This window comes from Haliaeetus albicilla, chromosome 4 (genome assembly GCF_947461875.1).
Source record: "Haliaeetus albicilla chromosome 4, bHalAlb1.1, whole genome shotgun sequence".
NCBI lineage: Eukaryota > Metazoa > Chordata > Aves > Accipitriformes > Accipitridae > Haliaeetus > Haliaeetus albicilla.
Window position 1 is genome coordinate 48,555,132 of NC_091486.1, and position 26,998 is coordinate 48,582,129.

The window sequence follows — 26,998 nt, forward strand, 5'->3', positions numbered from 1 at the left end:
CAACTGAGACCAGGTTGCAAATCTACAGCCTTAGCAGTTATTTGTGCGGACATCTGCTATGAAATGAAGTCCTCCTTGACTTTATACAGCCTGCCTAGATCTGGATCTCCTTTAAGTCCCAAGGCAGTCTTAAGCTAAGGCTGTATTTGAGAAAGGAGGGATGGCAAGACTCAGGTATGTGTATGTATTGAGGGACAGAGGCCATTCCAAGATGGGAAAGGAGAATAATTAACTCATCAAGATAACATCCAGTGCATTCAGTGTTGAAAGTATTGCCATAGCAATGTTTCACTTAAAATCTGCAGCACAAACATAGATGATTTTGTTAAGAACTGTTCCCTTTGCTAATACAGAACAAACTTGCTGGTCTAATAACTTTTCTCCCCCCTGCAAATCAAAGCTAAGCAGAAGTGTTGCCATAGGCCAATAGATTGAGAGCTGGGAAATAAATCAAGATCTACAGAGATATAAAACCTAATAATTCTATTAAGACCAAGTTAAGACAATTAAATACTGGTGAGACATCAAAAAGCTAAGTAGCCTGGAGAAGTTGATTTTATAAATGAACCGATTCATTTAAATCTATGCCCTCATAAATCGCATTTCATTCCTGCTACACATCTCAAGCCTCAAACCTCTCTTGCCGAGAGTCATACAGTCCCATGCCCTGCTAAGGGAGTCACCTGGGAGCAGTGCTCCTCTCAATTACTCTTCATCTTGAATCAATAAGGAGCGAGCTGCACATATGTGGCTAGGGAAGTTTGTAAAGGCACAGATAATTCAGCATTTCTGATTCTCCTTCAGAATCAGAAAGAATTTAGGTGTCAAAATACTTTGCTGACCTGTATTACCATTCTCCACGTATCTCTCCTCTTGACCTTAGCCACTCTGCACCTCAAAGCTCCTATCTATAAACTGGGGAATTATATTACTCCACAGGGATGTGATGAAAAAAAGCAGGTAATTAAGGCTTGTAAAGGCTCTGGGACTTTGACATGGAAGATGCTATGCAGTGGCAATGGACTGTCAGGAGAAATGCTGAGTTTGATTAGAGCAAGCATCAATCCTGGGGGCACGGATACCCCATTTGCCCTAAATACCAGCAAAAGTCTGATCCAGCCCCAGATAACAATCATTTAGATGGAGTTGATATATGTGTAGAAGAGGAAACTGGGCCTTGTGTTGCATGGCTGGTGCGTTTAACAGTGCTTAGTGATATCCCTCCAGATGTACAGCAGGCAGGAAACACTTGTGAAGCTGACTGAGCCCAGGATCTTTTCAGCTTTTGTCCAGGCAATCCATCTTATCCCACAGGGCCACAGGCACAGCTCTGCCCTGGCCACCCACCCAGGGTGCATGGCTGAGGAGCCTCAGAAGGCATCCCCACCATGTACCCCCCTAGCCCACAGCCTCTGGATGTGCCAGGAACTAGACATCAGCTCTTCCAGTTGAGATCCAGACCATGACCACTGGCATTGGCACTAGGACAAGTGGTCGCAAGCCCTCTTCCTCCTGCAACCCGAATGCTTTCAGAATAACCAAAGGCAGCTGCATTAGCCCTCAACACCCTGTGAAGCAAAGGACATTCCTCTCTCCTATCATACTAGGACCAGAGCCATCTCCAACAGAAGAAAAAGTAACTTACATGAGCAGCACTAGTCATAAAGAAGCTGAAGAGGATTTAACTACACAGCTCTGTACAAAGCAAAATCCCTGTGACATATTTGTCATAAAGCCTGAAACAGCCACGCAGCTGATCCCCACTCATCTCCTGCTTGCTCTGGGTAATGCTACAACTGTTGCCTTGCAGGTCTCTCAGTAAAGCTATTCCAAGCTAAACATGAGCCACAGTGCACTGGAAAATAATTAAAAAAAAATCATATGGCTAAATCCCTGTACATCATCTTCTGATGCTTCTGCTGGGAGACCAGCAAGTTTCTGCTTACCCAGTTTGTTCTAATTCACAATAGCTTGGGAGAATAGGACAAGTAACACAAGTTAACAATGTGACATAACTCACCCTCTCCTAAACTCTCCCCCCCCCTGCAGTTCCCTCCCACTGCTCTTTCTTCAGCCTCCTTCTCTCTGCCTCACTAGCCACACCCTCCTCCTCTTCTGTCTTTCCAGGTCTGTAAGTTTATCTGCACAGCCTTGGAGATTAAAAGCCCTGACAAAGAACATCTCTTCACCATGATGAGAAAAAGAAAACCTTTATCCAGCCAGCAGAATGAAACAGATGAAAAGCAAAGCCATTAGGAAATATTTGGGCTCAGTGCTATACCTTTCTGGAAGGCAATTCCATGGGCAAGTCTGGGGTTTCCCTGCGCATCCTTCCCAGAGGCCCCACCATCTTCTACCCAGGCAGAGTGCCTACAAACTGCAGCCAAGGGGTAGGTAGTTAAAGATGCCCTGGGATTTCCAGCATGTGCTGGATTCACTGGGGTTGCAGATCCCAGCAGAGAGGCAGAGCTTTTAAGACAGCCATGGCCTTGGCAAATGCCCAACAGCAGAGTCCCATGCATTCCCAAAGGTTAAGAGCAGGCAATGCTTTGAGAAGCCTTTCTGCCAAAATGTCAGCAAATTCTGCATTGCTAGCAGCCTCAACAACAGATAATAACCCTAATAAAATGAAGAGGCTAATACATCTGAACCAACATCTAGTAAAAAAAGGGAAATTTAATTGGAAATGTTGCCTGTAATTTAAATGTCAAAGGAGAAATCATTCCTGTGCTTCCTGCTGTTCGCAGCCATAAGCCAGCAGTTTCAGTGGCTGAGGAGGGGTGACAAGGAAATGTCAAGGAGGCATTTGGTGTTTCAGCTCCCTGCACTTGCTGATCCCTGCTCCATGGAGTGGACAGACACTGCCCCAACAATCCTGTTCTAAGTCTGCATTCCCACATACTCAGCCAAAAGCTTTTTCCACAGCGTGGCCAGAGTGCTGCCAATGATGAAACCAGGCTGGGGGCTCCCAACACATGGTTTGCAGCACTCCAACTCCTGTGCCTGTCTATGCTTCACTCCCACCACACCACTGGGCACATCCCACCTTTGCTCTAATGTACAGCTTCACCCACAGCTGCTCTTCTCTGCAGACGGACTCTCAATACAGGTAACACAGCCACACGCATCAAATTGTGTGCGGTGCCACAACATCCACAGGAACTTTCCAAAACCTGCAAAAACCCGAGAGGCCCCAGAGGCATCCTTGCATGCATGTGGAGGGAGCCAGGCAGAAGCAGAGCCAGCTCTGCAGCAACTTGCACAGCAGCTGCCTCGCCAGCCAGTTCCAGCCAAGTCCCTTTCCCCAGGGACCGGTGTTCTGTGCTCACATGAAAATGCTGGAGCCAGCGAAGTTCAGGGCTGGGGCAGCTCCACTAACACAACCATGTTCTGCTCCTTAGTAAAGGTAAATCAAAACATTAAGGTCCCCTTGAAGAAATGTCACATCTTGAGTGGTTTTTATTTACTTGCCTGCAAGCTACCGGTTGTTTAGACAGACATCCAGCTTCATTTGTTTACTGTGGTACAACCGGAGGCATATTTCTTTTGTATTGATGACTTAAATTAAACCTCTTATTTCTTGAACTTTCTCTTTTGTGTAAAGAAAATGACACTTGCTATATTAATACATGGAATGAATCCAATTTTGTGATCGCAGAGAAGCATATTCCCCCTTCCTCCCCCCACACCACTGCAACACTCCCATGCAGCAACTGCAGTGACAGTGGAATAACAGCCTTCTGTTCCCACAGATAAACTTATGAAGGGTTTGTACACTGGGCCCCAACTCAGAAAGCACCCGAGCCATGTGCCCGAGGGTGTGTGGAGATGAATGCCAGTGGAAAGGTTGGCTGCACGATCACCAAGGTCACAGCACCACATTTGTTTTTAAAATGATTGACTTGCATTCACGCTAGTTGTTGAGGGCAACAGGGCTGAAATGCATATTAAAAGTGAGTAACTTTTCAAACACTCTGCTGAATGATCACATGTATTTCAACTTAGAAATGAGCTTAAATTACACCAGTTTAGAACAGCTCCCACCCAATCTACTGAAGATAAACGTTTTGCTTGAACTGAAGGTTTGGGCGATTATTTTCAGGGTGGGAGGGATTTATTTTTTAGGTTCAGTTCCAGAAAACCCGAGTTTAAAAAAAAATTACGTGGCTTCCATTTGGAAGCACATGTCTTTCCTGAGAAATTCCCTTTTCCCACTTTTGACCTACTTGAATTTGAACACCTTACTGGCTTTGCTCACATTCTCCCACGCACCGCCTGCAAAGCCTCATGCTCTACTTGAAAGCTTTTGCCAGGAAAGCTAAATAGGTTACAGCTGAGATATATCAGCTGCAGAGGTACAGCAGTGGAAGTCCAAGGGGCCCCAGTACAGCAGCAAGAGGGACCACACACAAATATAACTGAGCATACTCACAGTAACACTCAGAGTAAGCTCACATTCAGACCAGGAATAAAAAAAATGACTCCTTTAAATCACATCTGGGGTTGGAGGGGATGGATGAAAATTTTTCTCCCCTTCAAGTCATTCTGACCAATTGCCAAGAGCCAGCATTACTGGGGGAACCTGCTCCCACCTGGCCTCTCCATACATTGAATTTTCACAGTAACACACACATTTTCTAGCCTGGCAACTACAGCAGAGCACTGATTGAAGCCTTTGCCTCCTTCATCCCATAACAGAGCAACCCTTGATTCAGCAGCAGAGATGAGGTGCTCCAGCTCAGGAGCAAGCAGCAGACAGGAGGTCAGGCCCCAGGACCTCCAGCAGCAGAGCCACAAGCCAAGTCCACACTCAGAGAGCCACTCCTGTGATCTGCTATTGTTCTCACCCCTTTTTGCATCTGTTCCTCTTGAAGCAGGATCAGACTCCAGCAGTAGCAGTGTGACAGCACTATACCTCCCGAGGAGACCTTTCCTCTCCCCCTCCTAGAAGAGGTTACCATTAGCTCTTCCAGGGCTGTCAGCCAAGGATGCACTCCATACAAGCCTCCACACCACTGAAGGGAAAAGGTGCATTGTTTACATGAAAGCCTAGGTCAACCTTTCATTTCAAATGCTTTTGCTCACTTTGAACAGGCTACAAAGTTTTTCCCCTTTACAAGAGTAGTGTTACAATAGGACTCACTCCAGCTGAAACAGAACCCAATAAAGCAGGGTACACACTTAAAAGTCTGATTCCCACCAGGCCCCACTTCGCACAGTATCCCATCTCAGACTGGCTGTGCAGCAACTCACTGTAGCACTAGACATATGCCAGCCTTGACGTTTACACCAAAAGCTCCTCACAGCACCCAAGTCCTTTTCAGGAGATGGACTTAGGCAAGAGACAGTGGTTTCAGCACAGCTCCCACCAGCCCTCTCCATGCACTGAAGGGGAAAACCACAGAACAAACTTCCCTGTCCTTACCTGCTTCACCTCAGCACTACAAGAAAGGGCCAAAAGCTTTTTGATTATACAGAGCATTCGCAAAGCTCAAAGCATTGTTATTACCTGTAATTAAAGTGTCCCGTTCAGCCCATAAGGACATTCTCTTACGTGCTTCTAACTAGTGAAAGTGTGCTTTTAGAGGTGTCTCTTGCCTTACTAGACAAGGATCTTTTAAAAGCTGTTATTTGCTGAATTCCCAATTAGCACATCATTCCCTTCCAAAGCCTCACTGAAGCCTCCTGGAGCAAAGCAAAGCCCAGTCCAAACAGTGTATCAAGATCTACCACAAACAACCTTTTCAGCTATTATAAAGCAGGTTTACATTCTGCACATTCAGCAGAAACTGCACTTGCTGTGAAGATTACAGTTACTAAAATGCACATACATTGTCTATTTAGAGCCCTGAAAGCTACAGCCTTGACAATTCACATACAGTCAGACTCTCATCCCTGCTACACCAGCACTGTGCTGCTGCCACCCCAAATTTTAGTGGAAAGCTTCCCAGGTTTGCCCTGGTGTAGCAAAGATCAGCCCCTGGTCATGAAGGGAGACTGAACAGACACAGGTTTTTTATTTATAAAGCCTCCCACTCTCTGCCTCCCTTCAAATCACATATCCTGCCAAGTCACTGCACACTGAAACCAGAATTAAAATACAATAAATTATCAGAAGAAAAAAAAGTGCTGAAACCTCACTCTCATAACATTTCCACAGATGAAGACAATTTGAGTACAGAGGATCCAATTAGGAATAAAGAGAGGAAAGGCTCAGAAGAATGATAGCACTCAGGGAAGAAAGTAGCCTTTTAAAGGACTACATTTGCATGCAGAGCATGGTACCGGCGGGATGGGGGAGCAGTCTCTGAAGGTGAGACTGTCACCACCAGAAGCTGCAGGTTTTGGGTGACTTACAAGTGCCAGGGTCTCAAGGAGGGGAGCTTAAGCCTAGCTTAGGGTCCTTACAGCAGTGGAAGCCTGGACACCCCCCAGACAGGGAGATTGCTTCACTATTGATTTCCCTGGGTGCAGGACAAGGCCACTCCAGGTCTGGGCTCTGGGCCAAGACTCCAGAGCAGCTCATTCCTGGCTCTCCCATCAATCCTCAGGACATGCTCAAGACAGATGAAGGGCAGAAAGCCTCTCATGGCACCTCCTTACGGTGACAAATACCATGCAACAGTATCTTGGCAAATTAACAAAGCGGAGTCTGCCCAGCATCTCGCTTCCCCTATACAATGAGGTTTATACCTCTGTCCCCTGCCAGTCGCATCCACTTTCAGTGTAATCCTTCAAACCAAATGCATCCTTCCCCTTCACAAGGGCAGCGGGCAGCACAGGGGAGCCCTGATCTCAGCCAGGCCAGAGGGGTTTCCAGAGCAAGTAATAACACCATAATCACAAGGCATATTGCTATAGCAGCAGGTGAAACCCCATATTAAAAAAACCTCTTGCAGATCCCACTTACCCAGAACCACACCAGGAGAACACAGGTGCCCTTGAAAAGTCTGTGATCCACCTTTCACTTCCACTGCTCCGGAAGGCTATTCCTCACCCAAGATAAATACCCTCTGCTCAGCAGGGCATCAGAGTGTTTACAGATTAATTTTTTTTCCTAAAGAACATCTACTCCATAAAACAACAATTAGCTGCACTCTGAATTTATGACTGTAATTTGCAATGCTGTTAAAGCATGGGCAGCCGTGGCTTTCACGCAACGTTAATTGTTTGCATTGCTGTGAAGGAGCCAGAACAAGGCACACTGCTGACTTTTTGGGGGGTTGCTGGAAAAAGGAGAGACTGTTGTCCTTCATAGGAGAAAACTTCCATGACTTTCACAGGGGCACAGGGTATGCACTGGTACCATTATCACCTGCAACAGTGCAGTGGCCACCCAAAAACATTTGATTTGATTTCCAACACAGAAAGTGATGGGAAGGATTTTGTTGTGGGTTTTCGCTACCACATTAGTCAGCTTGGGTTATACCAGCAAGAACCAGATGAGGCAACAAGGACCAAGCAAAGGTGGAAGCTAAACATTTCAGAGAAGCAATAGTAATTAAAAGACTTCACATCATTTAGAAATGAAGGAAAAACATTAGGAGTGGTGTCTCCCCCATCAAGCTACTTTCTTAAGTAAAAGTCACCAGAGTCTGGTAAGAAATTATTAGCTTAGAAACTTAGATGTCTCCAGGGGAAACACAGGTATTAAAAGAGATGAGCCTTGGTGGAGTTAATGGTGTTTTCTTATAGCCAAGATCCCTAATGAAAGTGAACTCATTTACATATCCAACCACTCAGCACTAGCCTGTGCCAACTAACCAGCAGTCTCCTCCTACAAGAGGTAAAAAGGACAGAAGCACCAAGTTTCCTTTCCATTTTTTTCCTCTCCCCCCCGCCAGGTCTCCCAGCCATCACAGCAGCAAGCTGCTCTGCCCACGACCCTACCCGGTGCAGGCAACTACATGCTGCTCAGGGCCAGCTCCAGGGTACCAGCAGGTTGGCTGGAGCGCTGGCAGATGAAAGAGGCAGTGTTAATGTTAGCTGGTGAGCTTGTGAAGCCAGGAGGCTGTTTTCAAAAGGAAGGGAAAAAAGGCTTTCTAGTTCATAGCTGCAAGGTATTTACCTTAATGTTAAATGACAATTGCTTGCAAAACAATATTGCAGAAACTCCCTGGAGGCATTAATCAGAGGTTGTATCTCCCAGTCTCACTACGCGTGGAGAGTGACAGATACTTACAGATAGCACTGCAGGGCAGGGGCTTTCATTCACAGGCTGCCAGCAGCCAAAGCATCGAAATCCTATTTGGGTTTGTAAATTGGGAGCCTCAGCGCATTTGTGGATCTAGACCCAAAGCCTTTCTGTGAGTCTCTGAAGACTATGACAGAGGCTCTGACCACTAGAAATCAGAGGTATGTTATCAGACAAAGCCCTTCTGAAGCTGGGTGCTCCCAGGTCCATCCCCCAGGTCCCCACAAGCATGGTCTGCTGCACCAGCAAAAGACCATGCAGCTGCTGGAAGAAAACAGTGCTGCCTGCCAGGTTGCTCCTGTGACCAAGGGAGAGTTTCCAATGCAGGGAGGAAACAAGATGCTCTTCCCAGCCTCCATCTGTAGGGAGAAACAATCAGTCCAATTCCACTACAGCTGCCCAGGGTAATGGGCAGGTTTTTTTTGTTGGGTTGTTTTTTGGTTTGTTTGGTTTTTTTCCCCTTCAAAGTACCAAGGCAGCAAGGAGACATGGGGAACAGCAGCATATGGGAGCTGAAGCCCTCCTCCCTGGCCCCCACCACTCCTCCTGCCTGCCAGCAGGCTGCACCCGCAGAAACAGATGGTCCCTTCAGGTCACGGCTCCTCCAGACTCACAGCGTGCAGCCAAAGCCAAGGCAGCAGAAATAAATAATGTGAGATTTAATGGGAAAAAGGAATTTCATACAGAAGAGGCCAAGCCCCGTCTGGCCAGAGGAAACACCAACAAGCTGTGGAGCACCACTACAGCCAGCCAACACAAATGTGCCTTTCTGCAAGGAGGGTCAGGGCTCCCTCCACACCGTGAGGGCGGCATCATTGCTCCTTGCATATAACAGACTTCTCCAGCAGCAGCACTAAGCCTGTGCTTAGAGTTCTGCATCCCTCCTGCCCCCCACAAGATAGCCACCATGAGTGCTGTACATGTCAGGAAGAGCATATTTGCTGTGGTGCCAAAAAACTCACCCTATGGTCTTTCTAGCCTTCTCCCCTCTTGCCACCCTCCCATCCCTGTCCTGTTTTGGGTCTCTACCTCAAGCTGCTGCTTGGTTCCACTATCACCATCAGCCTGCTTCCCCTTTCATTTCCTACCCCTCATTCCACCTTCTCTCCCCAAACTCCTCTCATGATGTGCTGCTATGTCTGCTTTCCTGCAATATATATACAAAATAAAGCATAGTCCACTGAGATGGGACTTTAAATCCTTATTCCCTTCATTGTATGCATCTTAAGGCATCATTTTTAAATGGTAGAAGCATGTCTACAGATTTATGTGCGTCTTTAAGGTCTAATTTACATAAGAAACAAGTGCAGAGTGTTTCTTAGCCCCAGGGCACAGCAGATACAAGAACACCACCTAATGAATTAAAAAATGTTCGGATAAAACTTATATAAACTCTTACATATGCTAATAAGATGAAAGGCTATAATTACGAACTGAATTGTGTACTGACATAAGTAGTTCTGTGCAATAAATGACAGAATTTCAGTGTCCTTGAATCCAAAATAACATATTGTGAAAATACACTTTCCCATAAATCTATCTCTTAGGTTCTTTTCAACACCTCTGGAAGCACAGGCAACACTAAGGGATGCAATAACAACTTCTCAGCTGGTATAAATTTCATCTTTATAGGGATCACCCCCTATTTAAGGGCACCTTTCCACTTCCTAAAGAGCACTGATAGAAGGTAATTATAAACCTTATCTCGCATGATTTGGATCATCAGCTGGCATTCATAGGGAAGGCACATCTAAATGAGGTGTGTATGTACATGGAGGGTGATATTCTCACGAAGTTTCAATATACTGATCTTTTCATCCAACATAAATTTTTAATGCAGAAGGAATTTAATTTTGCAATACAAAGCTTGGAAGCAATAGAGTTTGTGTAAACAGCCAGCCACAGGGAGACTGCACTCCACAAATATGTACTGCCAACAAAATCCATTTCCACAGCCGTTTAATTCATGAGTTACTGTCCGTTGTGCTCAAAACATAATCCTCCACAGCACTCAGCCTCCCCATCCGTGGCACTGAATAACAACACCCAGGGCACTGCTCAGGGTGTTGCCAATTTAGACCATACTCTCTGTACGGTGCTGTCCTGCCTCGATAGCCTTATGCTGCAAAACATGCCCACGTGAGCGGGGCTTACAGAAAGCAGCACTACATCAATGGGAGGGAAGTCCCTTCTTCCCTCTCACAACCTTGGGCAGGCATCTGTCCCCGCCCCAGTTACTCCACTGTGGCATAGGGACAATAACTCCTCATCTCCCAGAGGAGGAATTCATTAGCATTTCTTATGCCTCTTGGATTAGGGTGATGAGACACAAAAAGTCCAGATCATCAATTTATTAATGCCAGCGCAAGCCTACAGAAATGCTAGCCTAGCCAGTGGAGTTGCTCCGGAATTGCTCCAACATGACACTAGCCTGGACCTCCTGGCAACTAACAGTTGACCAAGCCGAGATACCAATTGCTGACCTTCTGCTAGCACCTCAAGGCTCCAACCCTCACTCCCTGTGCTAATACATGAGCCAGTCAGGCTGTCCCCTAAAGTATTTACAACCTTTGCAGGCAGGACAAAATGACAGAAAAAGAAAAACGAGGAGAAAGTCAGTCATGCAGAGATGGAAGCTGACACCAGAGTGGTGGCAAGGCTGGAGACTGGCTCCCAGGCCAGGCTCATAGCATGCAGCCTGGCCATCGCAGCAGCAATGAGAGCACTTCACCTCCCCCCTCAAGTTGGTCTCAGACTCCATGCAATCATCACCCCACTTTTCATCAACTTGGGGACACATTGTTCCCTTACAACTATAATTCGAACTTGGCTGAATATTTCTTCCAGTACTGTGAACTGCAAGGTTATTTAACAATACCAAATCAATCAGCTACCTTAACGTACCACCTGGAGTTAATGCGTACCAAAAGGAACTTGTTATACAAGAAATATGCAAAGACTGCAGTCTTTCCCAGAATCCTTCCTTACCCCCTCTTTGCCACAGTGATGGAGATAGTCAGCACTTTTTTTGCAGATCAATACTGCACTTGAATGTGACCACCACTCCAATTATTGCCTCAATTACAGACGCATGAGTTTGCTCCTGCACACCTATCCCTTCACTGAAAAAAACACCACGCATATGCTGCCCATTGAAGTGATACCTGTGGGAAATCATTAACCCACTAATTTGAAATCAATTTAAAGTCCATTTGCCTAATGACATGAGCACTGTAAATTATCTATAAATTGCTAATTTATGAGAAAATGACATCAGAATTTTTGTTTTATTAATTGGCTTTTCCAGATGCAAGTTATTTCTAAAGCTGTATAATCCATGTCTCTTGGTGAGCAAACATTAAAACCCGCTTAATAAGATGCCTTTTATGCCAAGAAAAAGAGTAAAATGAGTAAACCCGCTCTTGTGAACACTTCAGTATAAGGGTTTACACATTCATCCTAGCAATTAGAGAAGGAGAAGTCATGGGGAGAGTGAAAAAAGATCCTTTGAGTGTCTGTTCACGTTCTTGAACAAAATTGGTTCCAACCACATTTGCATTTTTCAGAAGCAGAATTCCTCCGAGTGCAGAAACCAACACCAGCCCAGGTCACATCTCCCAGCATCCTCGTGCCTCCTTGGCAAGGACTCAGCCAGGCACTGACTGAGCTAAGAACCTCACCTCTCAACAAATATTTGAGCAACAGAATCGCTGGCCAAAGCATTAGCAGGAAATGATTGTCAAAGTCTGTGTCCAGGGACCAAGTTGTGATTTCTTTGCTGATATGGCGGTATTAGAGACTAACTTCTGTCTACTTCTAGTGAGGGAGTGCAAAGACCTTCTTCAGCTTATTTTCTCATAATGTCATGTACCCAGGTCCACAAAAGTTAAGTACCTAGTCAACTAACTCCTATTTCTGTCGCACTCGAGTTGGATTGGTATCCTTGATCTCTCATGCAATGCTCCAGGTCCTGAATTTCCCTCCTACTCCAGGTAGCTGCTTGGGAATTGTTTGCACACCCATCCACAGCCACCCACAGAAATCAAGGCCATGCAATTTCTCTACCCCATGGTAACTAGGCAACATGACTGTAATTTTCAAATATTGATAATCTACTAAAAAAAAAATACAAGTGTAAAGAAATCAGGGTTTGACCGACCCAAAGAGCAAATGCACGTGAGGAAACTGCAGCCTGCTCCTGGGCAGTCACTGGGCACAAATCTATTGCAGATGAGTTTCTTGGTCCCAGTACTCACCTCTACTGAACAGTCAGAAATAAAATCTTCAAGTGCACCATGACCTTGACAGGAATAAAAAAGGGAGCACAATTATTTCGGCTGCAGTCTGATGTCCAGCAAACCTTTCAACACCAGATTCTCCAATTTCAGTACAATTTTAAGGGAAAAGACACCACAAGCGTGAGGTAATGGATGCTCAGCAGAACCAGCCCAGGAGACAACCAGGCAGCAGGGAGAAGCACTGCTCAGCAGTGCTTCAAAGCCCCAGTTTCCACCCGGGGAGAAAGGCAAAGCCATGAGGTCTTTCCCAGATCAAGTGTCCAGCAACAACTTGCAGATCACCAGGCCAGGCTGCTTTCAGCTATGTCTGGAGAAAGGCAAGTTAGCCCCAAGGCTAGCAGCAATACTGCTCGTTCCACACACATGAGGGATGGGGTAAGCCAGCTCCACTCCCTCTTTTCACTTCCTGATATTTTTAGGACCTGATCCAAAAATCCCCTCAACCAGCACGAAGACTCTCAGGAGTGCGTGTGTGCACACAAATGAAAGCTCCTCCATGCAGGGACCAACCGCCCCTGCGCTCGAGCAGCAGCCGGCACACACAAAGCTTGTTTTTTGCCAAAATAGAAAGCTGCAATCTCAAAGCTTCCCTCTTCCATTAATGCTCTATTTAAGTCTGTCTTTGAATCTGTCTGGATTACAAACCCACCCCCTCTCAGCAAACCCCCTTCCCAGACAGCCCTCCCCTCTTCTCTGCTAAATAGATACTAAATATAAATATATACCAGGGAGAACTTGTTGGGAAAAAAGAGGACTGGGATTTTTAAAAGCTTCCCCCTCCTTCATCTACTCCACAAACACACACACCAAAACAGAGCTGCTTTGTTGTTTGCTTTCATGGCTCCCAACTGAGAGCTCATCCCTCCACCACCATTCGTTGCCACAGCTCCTGCTGCAAGAGGGCAATGCTGGGAATACCCTTCCCCAGGGATACGACAAGCCCCTCTGCTGCTCTCCTCTAGCAGATCCCCGCAATGCCCTGCCAGGTCAGGTGATGAATGCAAGCATGCTGAAAAAAAAAAAGCTGCCAGATGAATGCTGGCCCTGTTACCGGATCTCCTAGTGAAACCAATCCAGTCGGAAGAATTCCTGCCTGCTGATATGCTAATATTTTAAATGAGCTTTAATTGGTTTCCCAACACTACCCATGTCACCCCGGGCCAGTCTTCATTGCTGTCAGCCCTGTTGTGCTGCATCTGCACCCTGTACCACCACCTGGACAGCCCAAATAGAGAGGACACTGATTCCCATGGGGCTGTTCTGCTTGCCCCACATGAGCTCTGAATATATTTATTCTGGTGTGAAATCACAGCACCACCTGTTCTGATCATTTCACAGTTCCCATTTAAAAGAAAACACCCTTAGGGTGGGGGAAAGTGGATAAGAAAATCCAGCAGTCCTTGTGCTGGCTGCTCTTAGAAACAGCACAAGGGGAAGGGTGCATGGGTGAAGGTATGTGTGAGATTAGTGAGTCACCCACCATCTTTAGCCAGCTAGTACTCCTCTGCAGCTCTCGCAGAGCTCGGTCCAAGAGTCCATTGGTATCTACAGCAACTGAGTTGTAGGCAACATACCTGCATGGGGCTGAGCTTTGCTGCTGCAGCTGCACAGCAGAGGTAGCTGATCAGACTGGCTCACCTCCTTTCCGTTGAACACAATTCCTCCAATTTTGTGTTGGCATTAAATGAACATATCCTTTGTTCCAGTTCTCTGCTCAGAGAGGCTATGGCTTACAGTTCTCCACGCAAGTCACTTGAAGCAGCCGGATGATGTGCCTGGCCCTCAGGAGGGCCTTGTCCCCCCAGTAACCATCATTTTCCTCCATGGCTCTCTGGAGGACCTTGTCCCCACTTCCCCTGCACCCCCCCCCCCCCCCCTTCAAGCCATAAACTCCCCCAATAACACAGCCCTGCTTCAGGCTGCATCAAAACAACACTGCTTAACTGGTACTGCCTTATCATCAGATGACAGGCAACATTACCAAGGACAAGAACTCTGCAGTGTTCCCAGGGAAGAGACCAGTTGTCATCAGTGCTTGCTACACCCCATGTTTTTGACCACCACCTCCTCCTCTCCCTGAATTTTCTTCCCCAACCATCACATCCCTCCCAGCTCATCCCTCCTGGAGAGGTGGCAGCATAACCAACAGCCTGATGCAAAGGCTCTTGCATGCAGTTAAGGCACCAGAGAACCTCAAGGCTGACTCTTCCCAGGTATAATGCAAGGCCTTGCCTAGATCCCCAGTAACATCTTTGGTTTTATGTTTATTTTTCAGTGTGATCATCAAGCAAGACAGCAAAGAGACTCGTCACCATCCATCACGAGCTTCATTGTTTAGTAATAAGATGTATTGCCCCCTTGCAGCAAAATAACACTCCAGCCAGAACTCCCATTTGTTATGATCTGGCTGACTGGGACAGCTGTTCATGTCAATGCTGTAAACACTCCATTTGGAGCAGAGACAGCAAATTTTAAGTGTTAATAAATGGGATTGCAGGCTGCTGAGCGCACAAGAGGTTAGCAGCTGGTCACCACCAGCCTTCTCTAGCCAGGTTCCTTGAGCAGCTCTGGTCCAGTGCTGCCAACCACCGACCCCCTTCAAACACAGCACAGGGAGCATGGCTCTGCCTGCCAAGCTATCCCAGCTCTGTCCCACGTGTCCCTACCCTGGCACCCAGTTAAGCCTGCTGGGACCTGCCACAGCACAGTCACCATTGCAGAGTGCCCCCAAAAGCCAGCTGCGAGGTGGGCAGGGAGGGTTTGTTATCAGAGCCAGTGGGGTAATGCAGATTTCTCAGCTCGGCAGGAACAGGGTGAGAGCAGCAGTAGTGCTGGAAAAAAAAACAAACTTACTTGTCTCCATGCATTAAGAGGGAGCTGAATCTGCTTTTCTGTAGTTAGCTTTATTAGAAATGGCTTTAGCAGATCAGACAGCAGAGAGAAGGCTTTCTGGAGAGCACTGGTGGCCTTCTCCAGTAGCACACGATGATAACCTGCAGAGGACAGAATTAATGCTTAGTTGGGTGTCTCCGACCTGGTGCTCTCTGCTTTCCAGGGTTAGAAGCATGCTCTTATCTCAGGTTAATTACAGCTGCACAGACTGCTCAGCCCTAAAGCTCCAAAGCAGCTCAGCCTACCACGCTCTGCAGCCAGCCTGAGAAACTGTCATCAGGAGTAGTTCACCCCCAAAGAGCATACAGTGGGAGCACTGTGCACCATCCAGAGCTAGCTCAATAGCACTTGTAGGAAAAATAAAAAGCTGGTCTAGTTTTCACAGAATTCAGTCTGACCCCCAAACTGTTTCAGCTGTCTGCAGGCAACTGTGTCACTGTGCCAGAGGGCACAGACCAAGTCTAAAAATAGAATGGGTAAAAGCACCAAACATGACCAAAGCAGCACCTCATCACTACCTTCCCTTGAGCAGCCTTGCAGCTTAAGAAGGTGTTTCTCTTGCCAGAAACTTCCCCCTCTCCAAAGAGCTGGAAAGAAAATCCCACAGGCAGAAGATCCTTCAGTGCTCTTGCACTGTGTCTCATTCAGGAGATAACCATAAGCCCAGGTGACACTCAAGGAGGTGAGCCACCACTGCTCACCCTTTATTAACAAAGCTATACTGTCCATCAAACACAAACTCCTTGAAGCAAAGCAGAACAGCTGTGGCAGGCAGCAAACTCATCGTGCTCTTGAATGCCACCAAGGGACAGCTTGTGGCTCTTACCACTCCCCATAGCATGGAGCTGCTCTGACAGGCAGTCCGCAATGCTGAGACAACAAACTTTGATCCAGACTCAGACAGCCATTTGTGGGCAATTAGCTTATGCACTGACCACTTGATCAACTCACCTGCTTGTTTTCCCAACTCCTTTGTTAGTCTGCAAAAAGCTCAGGGGAAGCCCAGGCAATTATATCTTGGGAAAAGCTCCCAGGAGCCTGCACAAGCTAGCTGATGGGTTTGGGAACGGGTTCAAGAGAGAACACTCAAGTCCCTATTGACTCTCCATATGCCTCTGTCCAACACAACACAACCCTGGGAAGCTCAGTGGGACAGAGTCCATCAGCTAGAAAGGATTAAAAGTCCTAGTCCAGCCATGAAACCTTCCCTTGCAGTCACCCTGCACTTCTCACTCAGCACCAAGAGATTCAATTGAAAAGTTCAAAGTTTAAGAAAAAACCCACCTGCACACAGCTGTTTTAAAAGCACTCCCTGAGTTGGCCCTGCCCCAGGCTATAAAGGGTCCCATCCCTTCTGCATCTGCACTCTCTGGGTTCATTTTGGTTAGGGAAATAATCTCACATCACATCATTTTGTGTGGGAACTTCTTAATCACCCAAGACCCATCACCTGCAGTGGTCTGACAAGGCTGCAGAGCTCTTTGGTGATGTGGAATGAGACATCAGTGCCCACACCTGTAGCTAAGATGAGCCTAACACAGAACATAAGCTAACAAGCATTAAAGTAAAGCAGTCATGAGGTAGTAAGAGCTGCTTGCCTTCCTGCCAAAACCAGCCAAGCCACAATTCTCTCAGCACCATATTTCAGCTCACCCCTTCAGCAACTGGATATCCTCACACCCACACTCATTCGGGGGACTCTGAAACTGCCACATCTTCCACTGGAAGAGGACATGACCCAGCCTCCCTGCCCACACACTATCAGATCAGCTACACAACTCTTCCTCTAAGACACATACCCTCTTGGCTAGTCCATAGCCCTTACTGTTGCCTCACAACCTCCTTTTCTGGAAGCAGAACCTTTGACGTTTAAAATGGAGGACACTTCTACTGCCTGCCTAAATCACAACCTATTTGTGATTTAATTCAACCTCCCCTGCTTCCCATCACAAACAGTTGTTTACAGTGCTGTTTACCATTTGCTGCCTTTCAGCCCAGCCAGGGCTGCACTTCGCTGGCAGATTAATCCACCCCGCCAGACTGACACATGCACAACCCCACCTGGAAAAATGACTTCTCTGCTTCAAATCTGGGTTTGAAACCAAATCTTTGGCAACCTTTCTCACCCCAGCCCCATGCGCTTCAGACCTTATTCCTGTCCAAGCTCCTTCACTGCTTTTGTCCCGGCCAAAACACCCATCAAGGTACTACCAAGCTCCCTAGCCCCTTTCTACTGCTTGTTGCATGCAGCAGTCTGAAACGTGTTTTCATGCTGAGCTCCTGGGGCAATAAACTTGCTCTAACTTGAGAGAGGGGAAAAAAAAAAAAAAACCACAACAAGAAATAGGCATTGTGGGCCAACAGAGAAACATAATCCACAAACCTTCCAAGTTCCCACTGTTTTAGGCTCACTTCAGCTCCTGCGCTGGCTTACAGCAAAGGAAAACCTGGCACCCAGCCTCTCTGGCTTTTGCTCATCACCATCTTCAGGCCCTGGGGAGCACATAATAGCTGAATAAACAGCCACAAGGATAAAAAAAGAGCATCCCAGAGGCACAACTCCCTGCAGGTCTGCCAGAGCTCTGTTCACTGCTTGAGGAGCCCCTAAGATGTGTCATCTGCAGGGTAACAAATTACCAGGGAAGGGAAGAGAGTGAGTCATCCTCTTTGACCTTTGTGTCAATCAGCAGAGGGAGAAGATTGTTCCCGAGCTACTCAGAAATGGATAACAAGCTATGTGGGGCTGCGTAGATACCAGTCACAGGCCAAGTCCCAGCCCCGTTCCAACACAGGGCAATACCCACACAGGCTCCATCTACAGGGTAGGGTGCTTAGAGACGGCAGATGAGAGGCAAGCAAGCACAGCACAAGGAAGAAAAACACCAAGGAGCAAAAACCGCACTCAAGACTGTGTGGGGAAAAAAAAATAATAAAAAAACCAGTAGACCCTTGTTTTCCTCACCACGGCTGAGTCAGACGAGTGTGAGGTTTAAAAGCTCTCTATTTCTGTGCTAAACCACCTGCAGCAGAGGGGAGGAGGGACGGGGGACGGCGTTAGTGACAGAGCGGAGGGGACGGGACGAGGAGCGGGACCGGCGCTGCTCCGAGGCGGGGACAGCCGGCCTGCCGCCCCCGCTCTGGCCACCGGGGGGCTTAATCCCCCTCGTAAAGCTCCCCAGGGCGGCACCGAGAGCGGAGGCCGCCCCGCACCTCGGAACGGCGGAGCCCTGACAGGACAGACCCCCGCCCGCCCGCCTACCTACCTACCTCTCCCCGCCGCCGCCGCCGCTACCGACGACCCCCACCGTCCCGCGGCGACCACTCACCCGGGGCGACACCGTGGCGTGTCCCGTCCTAGCGGAGGCAGGCGGCTCCCCTCACCATCCCGTCCCCCCCCCGCAGCTGCGTCTTAATGGCGCCCTGACGAGGTAACGGCTGCACCTGGCCGCTCCCCCCCCCCCCACCCCGGCGGCTCGTGCCGCGGCCTCGTGCGAATGCCTCGTGCCACTGCCTCGTGCAAAGGCGGGAGGGCTGCACCTTCCTCCTCCCCCCCCCCCCCCCCCCGCCGGTTTATTAATTAATTTCAGCCAAAATAAGGAGCATTAACAAGCCTAGCCCCATCTCTCCGGCTCCCCCAAAAAGTCTCCCAGGGACAGGCAGGTGATGCAGGGACAAAGGCACAGTGACAGCATCCTGCCCAAGTGGAAAGGGCAGGCTCTGACACACGTTTTTGTTCAGTGAGAAGGTGGCTTTTCCCTTTCAAAGCCGCAGAATCAGGGCTTGGGGTTTGGTTTCAGGGTGGGAAGGAGCCTGTGGGAGAAGGGGTGCAGGGTGCACCTGCTGCAGCACCCCAGGGTACACAGGCAGAGCCCCTAAACGCTGGTGGGGCACCAGGGAGGCAATGGAGACCTTGCTGTGCCATAGCTTGACAGAAGACTGGGGAGAATTTGCAGTGTATAATGAAGACTTCACACCAGACTCACTCACCTGGAAGAAGAGATGGGGCTCTGCCAAATCGCAGGCAGCAGGTTTCAGAGCGTGGACCATCAGTGTTAGCACAGGGGCTGAGGCAGCAACCCTGCGTGGACAGGCTCCCGCAGGCAGAAACACAATTCCTTTTCACCTCTACCAGTTTGAAATGAATAGCAAGCAGCTGTCACCCCGTGTAATCCATCCTCTGAGCCTCTTCCCCTGTCCCAAACCCTTCTTCTGCCCAGCAGCCATTTTCTGAAGAGCTATGGAAACCCTGCCCATCTCTACCTGTGTCTGCAGCTGCTGCACCCCAGGGCACCCCTTTCCTGTGCCCCCATCCCCACATTTGGCAGCCCTGGGCACTCACCACTGCCAGGTGGTCCCACAGTCCTGCAAAGGGAAACACATGCCTCTTCCGTGGTCCGCAATCCGCACACAGCTCCCTGCCAGCACACAAGGGAGTGCCCGTTGCGCCTGCTCTTGGGGCAAAGGGCTGAATTTGTAGCCAAAACCAACCCCCTTCCAGCCTTGCTTGGCAATTTCCCAGCAGCAGGCTTGAGCATAAACCCTCCCCTACCTGCAATCCCCAACTTCTCATTAAAGGGACCACATTCCTCCTCCCTGTGGATACTTGCATTTTTTTCTTACTCATCAGACTGTGACCCTGAGCTTCCTGGTATTTATTACAACAGGGGTTTCACTAGTAACTTTGGCCTCATCTGTAGAAGTGAAGGCTTGAAGACATGGGAGGTTTTTGCTGCAATGTGCTGTTGGTGCCGTCCTTCCCAGCAGTGTCGTAGCTGGGTGCAGTGTGAGCATACCCAAATGAGAGGGTGTGGAGAGCAAACCTCTCTCAGCACAGCTGCAAAGAGAGGTAAATGCCTGGGTCCTCCTCCTATCCTGCTGCTGGCCTCTGCGTGCATCGGTTCAGTGTAGTCCTGGGAAGTGCAGAGTAGCTCTTCACTGCTGCAGCACAGGACAGAGACAAAACCTTGACCAGAAGTTCATGCCAGGCATTGTGAGAAACTGCAGGGCCACAGGGGCAGGCAGGTGAATCCCCTTCTCATGGAGTCAGCGCAGAAGTGCCATCTTCATGCACTGGCAGAAGCACGGTATGGAATGCAGGAGTAAAAGGCCTCCACAAAACTTTGCTAAAGCTCCCGCTCGAGCCAGCCCTCCTGCAGACCTGTGTGGGATCCTGAGCTGGCTTTTCCAGACTGTCAGCTTTTCTGGATGTGCTAAGTTGGCTTCAAGGGGCCTGATTTCAGCAGCAGGAAGAGACAATCTTGTGCACGTTGGGAACTGATGCTGTGGCCTCAGCCCTGCTGCATTACTTGCACACACAACACATAACCCGCCAATGCCACCCTGGCCAGCACTATGTTTCCATGCAACAGTGACATGGTGACAAGTGAGGGCTCCAAACATGCGAATGTCAAAATCTTTTATTTACAACAGTCTCCAAAAATCAAGGAACACTGAAAATAGTGAGGGTAGGAGACAACTTACAAAAGTAACACGCGTACGTTACATCAGGAATTGTGCTACATCACTCTGAGAACCGACACTCTAAGGTCTGCACACGACGTGGTGAAACGGCAGCGCCCTCCCTCCATCCTTGGGGTGCTCACACCTCTTTCTCCCCTTGGCTTTTGAACCATCCTCCCTGCCATTTGTTCTCTTCTGCTTCCCCCTGCAAACCTTTCTACTCTTCTGGTTGTTGCTCTGCCTCTGGTCCTGGCCATCACCCTCCTGTCCCCTCCAGCAACTGCCCAAAGGAGGAGTGGAGGGGAGAAAGCCGAACAACCAAACAACTACATCCTCAGGATGGAGACAGGCCTGAAAAGACTTTTAGCTCCAGGACTGTGGGTACTAAGCCAGGGCAGAGCAGTTAGCAGAGGCCTTTGAAAAACCTGTGAACTATGGCTTGTGTGCTATCTAGGGTGAGAAGTGATTTCGGAAGAAGTAACCAAGAGACTGAGAATTTGTCCTGCCTGGCTGCAAATCAATCTGCACAGCTTCCTTTGTGGACAGTGTGGGAGGATTTATACATGTCAGAGGGTTAAATAAAAAGCCTTTTATAACCTTCCAGGAGGGCAGGCTGCTCTGGTAATAAAATTCAGTGCAGGACAAACTAAAAGAATTAGATGCCGTGACATAAAGCAACATCCCAGTTCGCTCCAGCAGAGACAAAGCCAGGGGTCTCCAGAGACCACTGCATTCAGACTACCGTATCAGTGGTCCCAGTAACTCTGTAAGCATGCCACGCGTCCTTCTCCTTGGGGATATTTCTCAGGCTGCCTTTGCTCTGGCATAGTTTCAGATCCAACAGGGATTGAGAAACACAGCCCAACTCAGCCACTGATCCCCTTTCAGTATCTGCAGCTTTTGGAATTGCCGAGGTCAGTGTCCAAACCTGATGCCCCAGTTGCCTGTTACAGACCCTGCGTGAACCCAGCACCTCAAGAGGCACCACAACATAAGGAAACAAATCAAGCAAGGAGACCTGGGTCTATTCCTTCCTCTGACACTGATCTTCGCAAATCACATCAACTCTGTTCCTCCTCGCTCCAAAGCTGGTTTCGACAGGGCTGTTGTGAGCAGGGACTCTCTCCCTGAGTGTCCACAGCCACGGGGAGCCTTGAACTCACTTAGCAGCTCCACTGAAGGCAATGAGCAGCAACACCAGCTCTGTGCATATATCACAGTGCTTCAACACTGGGGAGCAGTGCTCTTCTGCAAGTGCCCTGGGCTGGCAGGGACAGAGTTTCTGGTGAGGACAGCACCCGCTCCAATTTGTAGGAGACTGCACAGTTTCAGGATGAGGCCCATCCTGAAACATTAACATCAACTTTTCAGAATGTAACCCCCAAAACAGGATTTACTAGAAATAAAGGAGTGGGCAGTTAACAAAAATATTCCATTGCAGTGTGCTGTAACTGGGAACTTGTGTACGTTTCTTTTTAATTGCAGCAAAATTGTTTTGAAATGGAAAATCAGAGCATTCTCTTCCAAGTAAGGCTGGTCTGCTGTGCTCTACTGTTTAAAAACATGAAAACTGACAGCTTCATATGAAGCTTTTTAACTCCCTAGCTTCCTCTGCTTGAGAAATTCTCCCTGAGACAAGCTCTAGCCACTTTTAGTCCAGACTCTGTGAGCACCTTGGGCACGAGCAGCTACCACAGAGAAGGCTGAACCTTGCTCAGCAAGACGACAGGGCCCAAGAGATGGTCTGGGAAACAGAGGAGTCATCAGAGAAAGAAGATAGGTAGAGATGTGGGAGGAATTAATTTAGGGCAAGCATCTGCTCCCGGAACAGTGCCAGACAGGTGAGGCCTTGCTTTTTATTGCTATGAGCATCTGCCTCAGAGCACCGATTCCCAGCAGGGCTGTCAGCCCCACCTTCACATTTGCTCAGATAAACCCATCCGTTTTCTTACCTCTATAATTTTATGAATATTTTCCAATCCCAAGGAAGACACTGCCTACAAGGAGATGGATGTACACATCTGCTACTGATTTATTGTCTCCACAGACACTTGGGGAGATCAGGGTGTTGCAAACATTTTGGGGAAGGCTGGGCCCCATCTCTAAGCCTCTTTCACTCCACTGCACATGGAGAAAGCACCAGCCATCCTCAACATAGAGCTGTGCAGAGTGAAATGGTGACAGGGCAAGTGTCTAGTTAGATCTTAAGACCAGTGTCATGACTATGTTTAATCAAGTTTTCAGGTTACCAACATCCAGCGAGTCCTTGCAGTCAAAAGCATCACCTAGGATCACCTCCTGGCTCTTCTGCCATCCTACTATAATCTGGAGTAAGTTCCTTCTCCTCTCCTTGCCTCAGTTTCCTTGCTGGAGGGGCACAATTTCCTCAGTATGCCTTTGTGAATCATCTGCTACAGCTCTGCACCTATCTCAGTCTCATTCTTCTTTCTGAATCACTCTAGCCATTGCTCTCCTTTGTCCAAGTACCACCTTCTGTTCCTTTCTGGACAAACAAGGGCAAGGTGAAGTCCTGCTCCAGCTAGTGCCAGCCAGCCCTTCTGCACTAAGCGAGCCTGGGCTGGCGAGAGAGGAGAAGGGAAAAATGATAACTTGTCCTTTCCCCTGCCTGCTCCAGAAAACAGATGAAATCCTGTCAGGTGCCAAGAAATCTGTTATTTTTGTCTGCAGATCAGATGCTGCCAGATCAGACCCAAGAGACATAAAAGGTTTTCCACTACTTTGAAATTAATCTTTGCCTTCCAAGAGTGGCTGAATGAATGGTCCCAGCATGGTGTGTCCAGAATCACTCTGGAGGTGGGGGGCTTACAGAGCCTCTTTATAGTGAGCACAAACATAGGACACCAGGGGCTTAAATGAGCTTTAAACTTGGCAGGATTCAAAGCACATCTACGCCTTGTCTTAAAGACCTTTCAAGGTTTCTTCATGCTCATAGAAGGAGGAACTTCCTCTAAGGGTGTCTCAGCACCTTATTCTCTTGTCTGGTGACCTTGCAAATATCCATCAGCTTTAACAGCCCAAAGAGTTTGAAGCATTAGCTAAATTCAGGTCAAGCCACCAGCCAGAGCATCCACGGCAGCAGCACTAGGGCTACCTTGCTCTCCCCTGCAGCACCCACACAGGTCTCATGGGGCTGTACATCATCAGCACACTGCCCTCTATGCTCACTGCCACTTAGGAGTGCTCAGGGCACCACTACTAATTAAATTTGGAGAACAGACATAGGGAAAAGCATGGCTTACAGATCAATGTTGGGGCTGAACTGTGCACAGCAGTCATCAAAGCAGCACAGCTTAAGGATAGTAAAAAATCCTTTCCAGAACCATTTATTCCTGGGCACAGGGTTCATTATGAAGGGACTGGTGCAGATCAGAGATAGGTGCAAGGAACATTTAACAGTTTGCAGAAAGAGGTAACTAGGTTGCACCATCGGATGACAAGGAAGAAACCAGGTCTGCTCAGGCTCTCACCACCCTCACTGCCTGCAGCAGGACTGCTCTGGATTGCCCCTGGCATCAACATGAGTCCTGTCCTGGCACTCCTCTCTCCAGCTGACGCCTTGGGGAACCTAGTTTAGGAACAAACATTTGATCCGATTTCACAGGGATGACATGATGTGAAGGTGTAAGACTGGCAGGATGACATGATGTGAAGGTGTAAGACTGGCAGGGATCAGAGCAGGGATACACTGAGCCAGGCAGAAGCAGCTGCTGGTCTGTCTCAGCAGCACAGTGTCCAGAACTTGGCTGGCAATGGGGATGTGCTTCCTGGAATTTCCATCTTAAAAAGGGGGTCAATCCAGACGGAGAACACAAAGCCACCAGGGACATGGTATCTGCAAACAAACAGAGGCAGGCTGCTTTCCGGCCACCCCTCTCTATTGGCATCCCTGTAAATAACATTTAATGCATCTCCCAGGGGGCACGACCCCTCCCCTTCTGCTGAGGACCAGATGTGCTGCATATCAATGCACACACTTAGCTATTTCAATTTTAAAAGTATGATAGAATCAGTGATGCTTAAAATGTACTTGTTAATGGCACCAGTTTGCGATTTCATTTTACTTTAATATAAGCCATCTGCTCTGAGCGGGCAGCAGCCGCAGGCTGAAGCTCCGCTGCCCTCACGTCTCCACAACTGAGGGTGTCTCTAAGGTGCTACAGAGGATGCACCACTGTTTATCCATGCGTGCCACCAGGTATGGGCTCTACCTGGCCCCAGTGGTTAGCTTGTCCTCAGGCTAAGAGCTGACTGCTATGACCAAAAGGCTCTGCAGGGCCCTCAAGGCTGTTTTCTTTCCACCATGAAGAGCAGAGTCAATGACTGGTGAGGTCACACACTGAGCAGGAGGTAGGACTGGGTATCAATACTACCTTTGCCTCACTACTGAGATGAGGGAGAGCAGGGCAGGTCGCTGAGGGCACCGCTTGCATTCCTGATGGCTGTTCACAGACCCAAGTGATCCCAGCAAAAGGTGTGCTGTTCCTTCAGAAAGCAGGGGAAAGCCATGTGTTCTGATGCCCTCCACAAATGACGAAAGCAGGTCACTGCAGGTGGTGCCACCCAGCATGTCTAGTTTGGATCCCACAATGACACCCGTAACAGCTCTTGTGCAGCAAGTTCACTGCTGGTCTAGCTTGGGTACAGGGCAAAGGGTTCCAGAAAACGCTGTTTCCCATGCCTGTCCAACAGCTCACTGCTGTTTTTGAAGGCTCAGGTAATGAGGCACAGGCTTGGCGTGGGGGTAGGACATCACCTCAAGAGTCATCGTTGCAATGCTGACCTTGGCCAAGGGGAGGGGAGGGGCAGAGGGAAGGGTTTTGAAAGGGATCAGATGGCCTTCCCACCTTCTCCTCTTTTAGCTTTGCGGTTCCAGAAAGCTCTGTTCAGTTAAAAAAAAAAAAAAAAAAAAAAAAAGGAAAAAGAAAAAGAAAAAAGGAAGTAAAAGCAGAAAGAAAATTGAGAGAAGGAGCCCTCCTCCCCTCCTACTCACAGCCTGAGGTATTCCCTGGGCAGCCCTCACTGTCCATCATCCATCCACCACTACCCAAAATAAATACAAGTTTAGAGCAAAACCCATTAGAAAATAAAGTGCATCTGGAGTTGAAAAAATTCTGGAAAAAGGGGCTTTTTTTCCTCTTTTTTTTTCTTACAAAAAATATCCTTTAAAAAAAAGAAAAAAAGAAAGGGAGCAAGAGGACAGAGCATGTGGCTCTTGGGATAGGGTTTACAGGGCTGTCCCATTAGGGAGAGGGATCTTAAATCCACTCTTCAGCAGGGCAAGGCAGATGCATAGACCCAGCAGGCCAGCAAGAAGCACCCCCACCACAGCCTTGAGGCAGGAAGTCCTGCTGCGGATGAAGGTGCCAGGCCCCATGATGCTCAGCAGGGCTGTGCTCACAGTTAATGTGTACAGGATGGAGACTCCTGTGTTGAGGGCCACAATCTTCCCAAACTTAGCAAAAGGGGCAATGATGCAGAAGAAGAGCGGGACGGTGGCAATCACTGTGGTGACGGCGCTCGAGACAATTGCCACACCCACGTGACGGACTGCTTCAATCGTCCTCCACTGGCGGCACGCTGTGGGGTCCTGGCAGAAGGGACAGCAGTGTTAAGGGGGAGTGGGGACAAGCACATGGGGCTGCACTAATATTTTAGCCTTTGAGAGAGTGGCTTAGCTCATTGGGTCCTGGTCCAGGACGAAGATGCTACATGAGCGCAGATCGGACAGTTCATGCAGTCTCTGAACACACTGGGCAAACAGCCATGAGGTTAAAACCACTAGAGGCGAAGTCTGCTGGATTTTGTGCCTCCTTTCAGCCACATCAGACTGACTGCTGGGCCTACGCAACAGAGGCACTGCATGCAGACACTATACGTGGGATCAGAGATCCTCAAGCTTTTGTGGTCTCCATCTTCCCAAAGAGGCAAAAGATGTTAACAAGGCCAGAGAAGACCTGGAGGTTCAGCACAGCACAGCAAAGCAATTTGCAAAGGTTACAGAATGAGCGTAGGGCCATTCCAGCTCAAGACTGCCTTCACTAGGACACAAAAAGGGGTTGCTCTGCACACAGCTGTGGCCAGTAAGAAATAGACAACCATGTGGGTTGGACCCTCAGCTGGGTTTACTGTACTT

General features: G+C 48.4%; 1 protein-coding gene across 3 annotated transcripts in view; it reads right to left on the reverse strand.

Annotated features, from left to right (window-relative positions):
- Positions 1-24,908: 24,908 nt before the first annotated feature.
- Positions 24,909-26,998, reverse strand: part of DISP3 (dispatched RND transporter family member 3) — a 108,424-nt gene continuing 106,334 nt past the window's right edge. For all 3 annotated transcript variants that reach the window (XM_069782462.1, XM_069782463.1, XM_069782464.1), the window contains one exon: positions 24,909-26,452. In XM_069782462.1, coding sequence (XP_069638563.1) covers positions 26,090-26,452 — 363 coding nt within the window. In that variant the 3' untranslated portion in view covers positions 24,909-26,089. The remainder of the gene's footprint in view (positions 26,453-26,998) is intronic.